At 32.7% G+C, this 12,193-nt stretch overlaps 2 protein-coding genes across 6 annotated transcripts in view; one reads left to right on the top strand and one right to left on the bottom strand.

Moving 5' to 3' along the window:
* l(2)k09913 (transmembrane protein 53-like lethal (2) k09913) overlaps window positions 1-8,006 on the top strand; it is a 75,398-nt gene extending 67,392 nt beyond the window's left edge. For both annotated transcript variants that reach the window (XM_090414720.1, XM_090414719.1), the window contains exon 3: window positions 5,717-8,006. In XM_090414720.1, coding sequence (XP_090270846.1) covers window positions 5,717-5,754 — 38 coding nt within the window. In that variant the 3' untranslated portion in view covers window positions 5,755-8,006. The remainder of the gene's footprint in view (window positions 1-5,716) is intronic.
* Art1 (arginine methyltransferase 1) overlaps window positions 7,117-12,193 on the bottom strand; it is a 181,488-nt gene continuing 176,411 nt past the window's right edge. For all 4 annotated transcript variants that reach the window (XM_090414717.1, XM_090414715.1, XM_090414714.1 and 1 more), the window contains one exon: window positions 7,117-9,702. In XM_090414717.1, coding sequence (XP_090270843.1) covers window positions 9,619-9,702 — 84 coding nt within the window. In that variant the 3' untranslated portion in view covers window positions 7,117-9,618. The remainder of the gene's footprint in view (window positions 9,703-12,193) is intronic.

Raw genomic sequence — 12,193 nt, 5'->3', positions numbered from 1 at the left:
TAACCAAATGGAAAAACTTCCGATCAATACCATTAGACATTGTGTACATACGTTCAATCAGAAAGCTGGAATCCCAGTTACACAAGTCAAAGGACAGACCAGTTTTTAGTTTACCCAACTTTACCAGATATATTTCCAAAGCAAGCAGATCCCCTGTCCATTGAGAGTAGTGGAATCCCTACTATACTATAAATTTTTATTAGTCGAGTGCATTCAAGGTAATAAGTGTGCTGATAGCTCTTAGTTTAGAGAGAACTGAAGTGAGATAAATTGAACAACAGTTTAAGATATTCAGTTTTTAGTAGGGGTTGCATATAGGCTACAGGATAGATACCACTGGACTAAAAGTGTAAAAAAGAAACATAGAACAGGAGTTCACCACTGGAGAAATGCCTTCTAGAGAAACTTTTTTTTTTTGTATCCAGTTTGCCAAGCTTCTTCTGACCTTTCTCATGAAAGATATTTGACACAGAATCGAATGTTTGCCAAGATTTAGCGCAAGGATTTAAATAGTAAGAATCCAGTAGTTTGGGTATTTCTGTGGGCAATGATGCATGCAACCATCTGAATGCAATAATGTTGGCAGCAATATTGGACTATCCACTTGCAAATTTTCCAATATAATAGTTAGACACTAGAAGACATGACTTATACATGGAATGCTAATTTCTTGCATTATTCTGGGCTTGTATAAGCACCCAAGGAAGATGGGATTTTCAATGAGCCAGTTATGGAATGTTCGATTCTTCACTTATATAACCATGGCATGCTTTTTGGAGAACAAAGACTTAATACTCAGTTTGTATACTTTCGGTTGGAAGGCCTGAAATATAACCATGGCATGCTTTTTGGAGAACAAAGACTTAATACGCAGTTTGTATACTTTGGGTTGGAAGGCCCAAAACAGTACTTCAACCAAGTTAAACAGATGTTTATGAACATCATCTCACTTGGCATTCTTATAATGCTATAAATCACATGGATGAGACTAGCTATCTACATTGCTCTATGTGTAAGAGCTTAATACTAGATTGTGGTCTGAAATACATAAGGAACATTCAATCATTTAGAAGGATCACTAGTAAAGAAGAGATGTAAAAGGGATTTCAATTGTTGTTTGGGCTATCTGGTGTGTGGATAGGCATGGGAACAATCCATTGGATTACAAATATCTCTAATTGCTTGATCTGTATGCTTGGAAGAGCCAGGTTTGTATTGTGAGCATTAAAATCTTGAAGAAATATGATCTCTGTTAGAAAATCAACATTAAAGGAAATGAAAATTCAAGTTTTTCGAATGGTTGGTATGAGTAGGAGAACGAGAGAGACAACAAACGAATTTTGATAGAATGGAGCAGAGAGAACAAGAGATTCAAGGTTGGTCTGTAACATAGTATATTAGAGCAAACATATACAAAGATGTTTCCTTTGAAATGAAATGAACCAATGAGAGAGAGAGAAACTGGGAAAGCTGAGTGAGTAGCATTTGAAGAAGTTGCAATTTTGGTTTGTCAAGAAAAGTAGGTAAGATTTTGTAGAGTAGAGATCAAAATGAACATTATTAACATGGAAGAACTGAGATCACATTTTTGAAGTCGATTTGGGAGGTTCTATCAGGTTTGATGTTGACCACAGGACTGAGCAAATTCCACTGCTTATGTAGTGTTTGAAAAAATGATGAATAATTTCCTAACATATATATAGTGCAGTCAGGAATACATATCCATACTCATAGAAAAAACCATTAAAAGCCTGAAATGTGGAAAGGCAGCAGAAGCAGATGATATTCGACCAGAAATGCTAAAGTGCAGCCAATGTAAAAGTCTTACATTGGCTGCACTGCATAGTTCAGAAAGCCTGAACAAAGGGACGAATAATTCCAGATGATTGGAGTAGAACCCTCATAGTACCCATATATAAAAAAGGGAAATAAAATAATGTGAGAATTACAGAGATATTTCTCTACTGAGTGTCCCTGGTAAGATATATGCAAGTATGATTGTGTAAGAGAAGCTTGGTGAAGAACATGCTAGATTCAGGCTAAATAGAGGCTGTCAGGATCAGATTTTCCTTTACAACAGATTGTTATATTCCCATGATTTCTCAACTAAGATCCGTATTTAAGTTTTGTAGATCTGGAAAAGGCATATGACAAGGTGCCAAGAGAGAAGCTATTCAAAATGCTACAGTTATATGGTGTCAATGGGGCACTATATCAAGCAATACTTAGTCGTATTTGAGTTGTAAGTCAGCAGTTAGAATTGAAGGAAGTACAGGAAGATGGTTTAATGTTAAATCTGGTGTCAGACAAGGATGTACATGATACCCTCGGATCACATCACGTTATGAAGGAGAGTGGTATTAAGCCTGATATCAAAATTGGAGATGGTAATCTTTGCTTTATGCGGACGATGTTATACTTCTAAATAAATCTGCTACAAGATTCCCTGACTAAAGTGAATAACTGTCATAATAGATATGGTATGAAGGTCAGCAATAAAAAGACAAAGACAATGAAAAAAAGCAGAAACATTGAAAATATCAACTGTGTTGTGGATAGAAAACCCATAGAACTAGTAAAACAGATAGATAACCCATAGAACTAGTAAAACATTTCAGCTACTTGGGCATGAATTTTAGTGAAGATGGTAAATTAAATATGGAAATAGACAACAAAATCAGCAAAGCTGGTATGTGGGAAGCCAACTAAATAAATTTATATGGAATAAGAGAAATTAGTCGGAACACTAAATTAGCTGTATACAAGACAGTGTTCAAACCAGTTTTAACTTATGGATCTGAGAGCTGGGTCAGAAGTAAAACACTTGACCAAAGACGAGAGACCGCAGATATGAGAGTCCTAAGATTAGGGGCACTTGACATTGTCAGCATCCTGGAATGTGTTTAGCAGAGCTAATCTCAGGTGGTATAGTCACTTAAACAGAATGGGAGAGGAAAGATTAGTAAAAGAAGTGTTCTCTGCCAAGTTGGTAGGAAAAAGACCCAGATACAGGTGGATTGATGGAGTAAAAAGTGCCTTAGAAGATAGAAATATAAGATCTGATAATGTTGGAGTCTTGACAGGTAACAGACTGATTTGGAGGAAAATTGTAGATAGGAAGTTAGTAATGATGTAATTTTTCATGTAGTACTATCAGGAATTTGATGATGTAGTGTTGGGTTGTAATATTTGAAAAAATGGTGAATAATTTCCTGACATATATAGTTAGGAAATTGACAGTTTTTAGTTATCTTACATTTGCTACTAAGGTGATGCTTTTTAGAATTGTTCATTTTTCCATTATACAATCCTGTACTGAAAATGCCTATGACACTCAAGTGAAAATTTCACATTAAAGTTTTTTGCACCAGTTTTCGTCTGTTTTTATATTTATTTTGATTATGCCAACTTACAGTATTTCATTATTGAAGATTTCATGGAACAGCAAACAAATCTAAACCTCTTTGGGTGCAGAATCTAGAATTGGTTCGCAATATTTGTTCCTGCATTCTAAATCTAACTAGAACTAAGTTTAGAGGACCAAAAACACCAAGGAGAGAGAGGGGAGGGGCAGTAATTCATTAATGGTGATGACAATTTCCAAAATAGTTTGAAGGTGGGTAGACTCTGTCAAAAGCTTGGAGATAACTAGAACTAAGTTTAGAGGACCAAAAACACCAATGAGAGAGAGGGGGAGGGGCAGTAATTCATTAATGGTGATGACAATTTCCAAAATAGTTTGAAGGTGGGCAGACTCTGTCAAAAGCTTGGAGATATTAAGAATGATCACCCGAGACTTGCCAAATATTCACGCTTTTGTCTTGAAATGGGTGACAAAGATAAGCAGATCCCCCGTCGGCATTGGCAGAATACATGTGATCATTTATTAGTTGAATCATAGGAGTTGAATGTTGATTGGTCTCTATTATAATAGAGAGAACTGAGGTGAAAGAAACTGGGTAATAGTTTGATGGAAAAAATTAGTCACTCTTAGGAATAGGTTGTATGTGAGCTAATTTCCAAATGCTTTTAGTATTGGATTTGTATACAATGTTTCATTTTTTTTTTTTTCCCCTCTTATTTTTCCTGGCAAAATGTCTGAAAGACATTGTGTGGTGAGTGTTTGGAATGGTTGGGAACATTTGCTAGTTATTTGCTTAAAAAAAAAAAACAGGAATTAGAGAAGCAAAAAGCCAGGAGGCTGGCTTTTTCTGTGTGTGAGGATGCAGTCATCCAAGTCATGACTGCTTTGAACAGGATGCAAGTTTCCTGTTTTTACCTCTTTCAAAATCCATTTTGGATCAGTTATTACAGTGTTCAATTCTTCACTTGTTCAGCCATAGGGAAATAAACTTCCATTTGGATTTCAGTTACACGTTCATTACATATGTTTCGGTTGAAAAGAGTTTAAAGATAGTTGTGCCAGTACTAGATTTATTCTGAATTACCTAAAAGGACAATCTTCAGAATAATGTCATTAGTGACCCCTTAGAAGGGTCTAATGACACTATTAGTAGAGAAAGAAAGAAACGATGCAGGGTGTTTGGAGTGTAACCTTTTTCAGAACACCCTAACAGGTTATCTGGTATTCAAGTAAGCATGTAAATGGTTTGGGTGAGGTCACTGGTGGTAGCAAATGTCTCAGCATCTCTGTCTAATGCAGACAGAGATGCTGAGAAAACATTCAAATCCCCAATGAAGATGACCTTGTTGTTAGGAAAATTAAAGAAAGGAAATCAGAAGGTTCAGAATGGTTGAAATTATGAGAGCAATAGGGATAGAAATGGATTTGAAGAATGGGGTTGTTTTTCATCCAGAGGAATCAAGAATTAAAAGATTCTAAGTTGGGTAGTCTTTGGCATGGATGTATCAGAGTGAACAGTTCCTCAAGTTGATGGTTGATGAAATGAGTCCATGTGTAACTGGGAAAGTTGTAATTTGAGTTTGTCAGGAAAAGTGCTAGTAGGATGTTGGCATTATTAGCTTAAAAAAACACATGGAGCTACTAGAGACAACAAAAAATGCCAAGTCAATGAAATTTGATTTGATATGAATACTGTTATGTGGGAAATAGTTCAAGTTTATTTGTGCTTTGATCACATAGATTCTAACAGGGGAGAAGGAAACAAAGGGGAATTTTTCCAACTATTAGATCATCTGAACAATTCAAAGCTGATAAAGACTCTGGATTTCTGTTAAGAACATGGACTTTAATACCACTATGTTCCAATAAAGATGTACGTACTCTGACAGGGTAAAATACAAATAGTCTATTGTTGCTACAGGCTAGTTCAGAATATATAAGAATATATGGAAAATTTGAAAGGGGAAAGTAATCATCATATCAAGAGATGTTTGTGTAGAGCTTCCAAAAGACTGAGTAAATCTTAAATGTTTTCTCACTCTCATAAATAGCACTGCTACCTAACTACACCAATTTTCTAATAGCCTTTTTGCCATCACATCATGACAGGCTTAATTCTTAATGCGAGTGAGAACTCTGTGTACATGCACACACACATCACTTGTATTTGAATAGCTCCCCATGAGAATACCTACCAAGAATGTAAAGATGAGAAATGAGATTTTTATAGAAATCAAAGTTTAAAAAAAAATTATATTAAATATAGCATTTATAGCTGGCATTATTATTTCCATTTATGCTTGTATAAATGAATTTCAATCTGTGCCAAATAAAATGCTTTGACCTTTTCAGGACAGTCCCTGAAGTCTCTCAAGCTGAAAATAAAATAAAGGACATTAAGTGGACAGATGCAAATAATCTCTATAAAGTTTATGTACTTAAAGCTCCTTAATGGGACAAAAGTAGAACATAACAAAGTTGCTGCTGGTGTTAATTGCAATAGCAAAAATTAATTTATTAATATTTATTTTTTTTAAAACCTGGATAGTCTTTTGTAATAAAATAACTTTTGTAAAATAATTCATTAACTTCTCTAGCCTAACTTCTTAGATAATTTTTTTAAATGGATCCCTCCATGCACACTTTTAAGATTGACTTTAATAAACAAAAACTTCTTTCCAACAATGCAGAAATCATTACAAGGCAAAGAACTCATAAAATTCCAACATAATTCGGTATGTGATTATTTTCCCATAAAATCTAACCCACTAAGGATAAAACTATTGTAATATTTCAGCATTAATGATCAATTTCAAACATAATTGTAATATAAAGACAAAGTACTTGATGGAAAAAGCTCTCCCTCAGACTCTCTAGCAAACTTATATTAACCAAAAGGTTTTTATAGTAAAATTACATTTAGTAACAGTGCCATAGCATCAACTGAAAAGATTCACTAGAGTTAAGTGTATAACAGACATGTTTGTTTTAATGTATATGTTTATACCATATTATCAAAAAAAAAAAACTAGTATAGTATAAGCAAACTGTTAGTGTATGGAACGTATTCAAGAGAATTTAAACAATTTCCATTTGTTATCTGTTATTATATTATTTTTGTAGGACGTTTTGAAAAACCTAGCTATTTAAATTATTTCACTATTGCCATAATGTAGATTTATTTTTGTACTATGACACATAAAGTTAATTTCTGTTCAAAAATTTATGTAGCCAATACAAATATAAATTCAGTTCGTTTCTCTAAACCAGCACTTCCCAAACTGTGGGCCGTTAGTTTTGTTGAGGGGGGCCGTGAAATAATGAAAACAAAAATTTTAAATGTTTTAAGAATAAGTGTGCCATGTCAAATGTGTATGTTTTGTTTTGAATATAAACACAACAAATATATGCGTAATACGGATTTATTTTTAGATGGGGGCCGTGAAATATTTAAATTTTTCCAAGGGGGCCTCTTTACATTCAAAAGTTTAGGAAGCACTGCTCTAAACAAGCAAATTATCTGATAGGCTCTGTTATTTCATATATATTTTTTTTTTTTAAAGGAAAAAAAACTAATAATTTACTCATTAATGTAATGTACTTGTACTGATTTCCATATTGCTTTACACTAATTTGGGGGAGTAATAATTTTTTTAAAATTAATATTTTTGCTGAAAATGCCATTCAAAGCATGAGTGTGTGATAGTATATATAAATATAAATAAACAGAAAAGATGATAAGCAGTTACACATAAGTTCAGGGTACCAGTTTATTTTCTAAATTGAATCTACCACTTTGCTGTTCATAAATTATATATGAACAACGAGCATTAGTTTGCCCTGCATTAACATCATAAAATTCTCCATCTTTCTATTGCTTCCCCCATTTGTAACTGTTTTAAAACAACTGATAAATGTAAATCAGTTGTCTCTCATCAGTTTAATGTGTGCAAGGTATTTTTGAAGTTATATATAAATGTAAATCAGTTGTCTCTCATCAGTTTAATGTGTGCAAGGTATTTTTGAAGTTATATATATATATTATGAAGTTAACCTTTCATCATATCTGCTTAATTCTCAAATTTTGTTATTGACTCTCCAGTTTCAGTGGCCTTTAAACCATATATGTGATAACATTAATTTTAATTTAAAAAAAAAAGAAAACGAAAAAAAAAAAGCAGTTTGGTAATAAAGTTTATGACCTATGACTACAGCATTTTGAATTGTTTGCTAAATCAAATTTAGAACCATCGCGAATGTCCATCAACTGGACCCGAACTGAATTTTAAAACTGAGTTTTTTGTTATCCTGAACTATTAAAAGAGTATACAAATGGGCTGGCACCTACTTAAATAAGCTTTCAGGCACTAATAACTCATGATATGAGGAAAAGTAATATGCACTAAATTTACTATTTGACAGTTCTCTAAATTCATTATTCAAAAAATCAAGCAAAACTGAATTGAAACAAACTGAGAAAAGTATGAACTCTTTGCTATTAAAATTTAATGACACTGAGTCACTTGCAACTGTAGCCTTATCTTACTAGTATGATAACCCATTACAGTATAACAAGCAAAAGTAAAAATTTTATTAAAAAATGTGTGTATAACTCAAACAGTAAATAAAATATCTTTTTTTTTACTCAAGTGAAGTCACTCCATTATTGAATGAAATCTATTATCATAATATTCATTACTAAATTTCTGTGTATACAATGATTAAATTGAACATTTTTCTCTGTGATTTGCATATAATAACGGTAAATGCAGATATAATATAGACTGCCACTGTTTCAACTGGTAATGGGTTCAAAACAAAAGTTGAATAAATCTGGAGAATATGTATTCTGTCAGGAAACTCGTGTTACCCACCACTACTGATATTATGCAACGGGTTAACTTTCACTGGACATACCATTACATATGCAATATTATTATGTCTTATATTTGTTATTTATTTCAAGACACTTAGAACAATAGGCATATAATTTAACTATCAAAAATGTAGCAATGTTATCCCATTTTCAATCCTGCTGCAAAATAACCATATAAACTGTGTATAACAATGTTTATTAATAAAAGTAAGTAGTTTCCTTAATTTATGTGCAGTAGAAAAGCAAGTATGAATAAATCACAGAAAAAGGACCACTTCATCTAATACTGATGTAATTTCTCCCAGAAATTCATAGTCTCTTTTCACAAACTCACTAAATGAAAGATTTTGAAGTACGGTTAGCCTCCAACATGACTAAGTCTTAGCAATGGCCACCAAAGAATGGCAATAAAAGCTAGCAATTAGCATTGTGAGTTTTTAAGATAAGTTTTATTCTTTTTTAAAAATACCAAATAGTTCATTTGTTTATGACACTTAAATGCTGAAGCAGTTTTAAGCTCTTTTTCTTTATTAATGAAGTTTAATATCCAACAGACATGATCTGTTCTCTACAAAGATACAAACATATAAGATAACTTTCAGTTGTGATTTGAGGGAGAAGCTAAGGAAATCCCATCCTTATTTATTCTGCCAGTACTCTTTTTTGAATCGGCTAAAACAGATTTGCATCTGTTTACTTGTTCATACAAAAAAGATTTCTGAAAAGAGGCTTACATCACTGCTGGAGATTCCTCAGTGACACATGCACATCCTTGTAATTATTAATAACATTTTAAAATTTAATCTTAAAACTTGTAGTGTGTGCCTGTGCCTCAAAATAAAAGAAGCTTGCTACACTTCCAGATTGTACGATAGAAATCAGTACATAAAACTATTACACCTCATTTTAATGCCCATTAGGTTTCCTCAATCAAACCCTTGTGCAGGAAACACAGACAACAGCAATACAAAGTTTTTTCTAAGCTGCATCCAAGTCAGGATAATTTTTTTAAACCAAATATTTTTGAAAGCAAAAAATCAAAAATGCCATAAAAGCATACAAAAATTCATTAATATCATAGAAGAGTTGTTTCTTTACAAGGTTGAAGAGCCATTCTTTTAATCTGGAAGCACAAACACACAAACTATCATCACAAAGTACGGTAAAGAACTTGCTACTGACTGCACCAAGAGAAATGCAACACTATGATGCAATATACAGATGGCAGAATGGCTGGTATCAGATACAAGATAAAAATAGAGGCCCAGGAGTAAACATTTCTTTACTGTATGATTTAGGAATTTTGTTGTTTTTTTAAAAAAAAGCAGCTTTTTCTCTTGACATACTTCAAAGTACACCTTTTATCATCCATTAAATTTCAACGCATGCGGTAGTCAAAGCTGTCACATAGCTCTGAAAGATCTCCCTTGAAATCAAGATCAACTGCAAAGTCAAGATCACGCTGTAAAAATAAAAAGTAAGATATACAAAACACATAATACACATTTAAAGTAATCAAAATATATTAAACAATTTTCATTTAAAATTAATAACATATTCCATCACTAATTGTAGCAGAACTTTATAAAACAGAAAAAGATGGTTTCCAATATCTTAACATTATCCTCCTCTGGTCAATTAGCTTAAATTAAACGATACTGGATAACTTTATAGCTAGCTATATTCAGATGAACAGAGAATGAACTATAGTATGAACCTGGACAGAAAATACCATAAATACTGTAATTCAAAACAGAACAAGTTTCTCCCCATTATCAGATTCGCACAATACCTAAGTATTTGCAAGGGCATCCAGCCTTAAATCTCTTCTATTTACATGCTCATCTCTTTTCACTAAATACTTTTCAACTGTAATGGTATAACAACATTTAAACTTCCTTTTTAATTATTTATGCAAAAATTTTATAGATAGTTCATTTATTAAATTGGAATAAAAGGTGTACATAAATTTCCATTATTAGTTTGATATGATCATAAATGGTGTTGCTAAAGAGTAGATCAGCATAAAATAGTACAATAGGATATCCATTTTCATTAAATATGTAGCCTTTTCAACTGTAATGATAACCATGTTAGCAGATCTCTAAGGGTTTTGATCTTGTTTTCAAATGCTAAAGAACTTTAGAAGGAATCTGATGTTTGGTGGGATAGATGCATAAGTGTATGGCACAGGAGAAGGGATACCATCCCACATTGTCATTTTAATACTTGTTCAGTCCATTTCCCTAAGAATATAAAAAATTTTGAAGTTCCCTTATAATTGAAAGATGATCATAGAGAATGATTATTATAAATAACTCATTTATATGAAAGCTAATCTGTAATTTCACCCTTCATGACTATTCCACTTAGGCGAAATTTTAGGTTTCTGTTACCCATTCATCCATGAGGAACTTTTTTCAACTATTTCCTTTTAATACAATGCTCTCATCATAATAATACTTCCTGAGCCTATAAGAATATGTTATAATAAACCTGTTTGGCAACATCCACCATATTATATGTTACAGGAGAGACATCCTTTCAAGCTCTTGGTCCTGATGCTCCAATTCCTATTCTACTCAGATCATTTTTGTCTTGAAATAGGACCAGATCACCTACTTCTAAAAACGCTCTTCTCTTTTAAAGCAATTCAATACAAGTTTATCCTGATCACATGTAGATTCACTATTCAACTTCTGAATTTTCTTCCTTTTTCTCAATTTCTTGGAAGATTACAATGGCATCACACTTTCTTTAAGCTGAACAGGATTTGCATCATATGTAGCATCATGCTTCTTCCTAATTACTGTCTTCAGTAGTTTTGCATGTGATTTAAAATCAGAGAAAACAGCAGCAAATCTTGAAATATCAACACACTGATTCCCAAAAATTCAGATAACACTACATTTTTCAATGCCTGAAACGAATGTGCAGAAAAAGCAAATACTTCCTATCTTCCTTTCTCAAAGATATCTAATAGCAGCCATTACTAAGTTCTAACATTGAGAATACTTTAGTACCATGTAAAGTGGTCAAAAGTTCTTCGATGTTACAAAGCGGAAAATCAATAGATTCAGCTACTTTGTTTACAGCTCTCAAGTCAAGAACAAATCTACGGTCTCCAGTAAAAGAAATGGAGAGTTTAATAATGACTGAGAATGCTGAATAATACCAGCCTGTAAATAATGTGGAAGCAAGGTTTTATGCCTTTCAAAGCAGTATCTGGTATTGCTTTATAAAACAGGCTTCTCAATTATTACAGAATATTTTTCCATCTCTACAGATATAAAACAACCCAAACATGCATTCTGTAAAATTATAAGAGAATTTTTTCTCTCAAATGCTTCAGGTATTTATATACTTATCACCCTCAGAATTTATTCCACTTACGGTCCTCTCAAGAGCATCAAAAGGAGGAAGATCTGATTCAATATCCTTAGTATTTTTAGTTAGCAAACAAAGTTCATGAACTTTGTTCAAAGGAAACAAACTTTGAGATGGTTCAGCAGAGAATTTGTAAGATGGCATAAGATAGTCAACCTCATGCAAAGAAATAATTCCAGATGAATAATTACAACAATAAATGGAGATCCAAAAATTTGTCACCTAAAACAACAGGAAACAAATTACTAGGAATTGCTTGGGAATCAAGCAACTTGTGTATAACTGTGGAAGAAAAATTAGGAAGGCACATCACTGAGGTTTTGTGTGTGGCAGGTAACTCCTGTTTAAAAATACCTTTTCATTAATTTTATCTCATCATCCAAACAGTGAATATCACCCTTTAAAAGTGTGAAAAACTGCCAAGTAATCAGTGAAGTATGTGATCCAGTATTAAAAAGTAACTCACAAGTTACCTGCAATTTTGGCATCCACTATATCTGCTAGATTCAGAGTAGTTAAAGTTTTACAACAAAATTGAGACTGTAAAGATTTAGAATTCTTCACTT

This window comes from Typopeltis vanoorti, chromosome 25, assembly GCF_054136105.1.
Source record: "Typopeltis vanoorti isolate ZY-2024b chromosome 25, IOZ_Tvanoo_1.0, whole genome shotgun sequence".
Taxonomy (NCBI): domain Eukaryota; kingdom Metazoa; phylum Arthropoda; class Arachnida; order Uropygi; family Thelyphonidae; genus Typopeltis; species Typopeltis vanoorti.
This window is presented reverse-complemented; position numbering and strand designations above follow the sequence as displayed.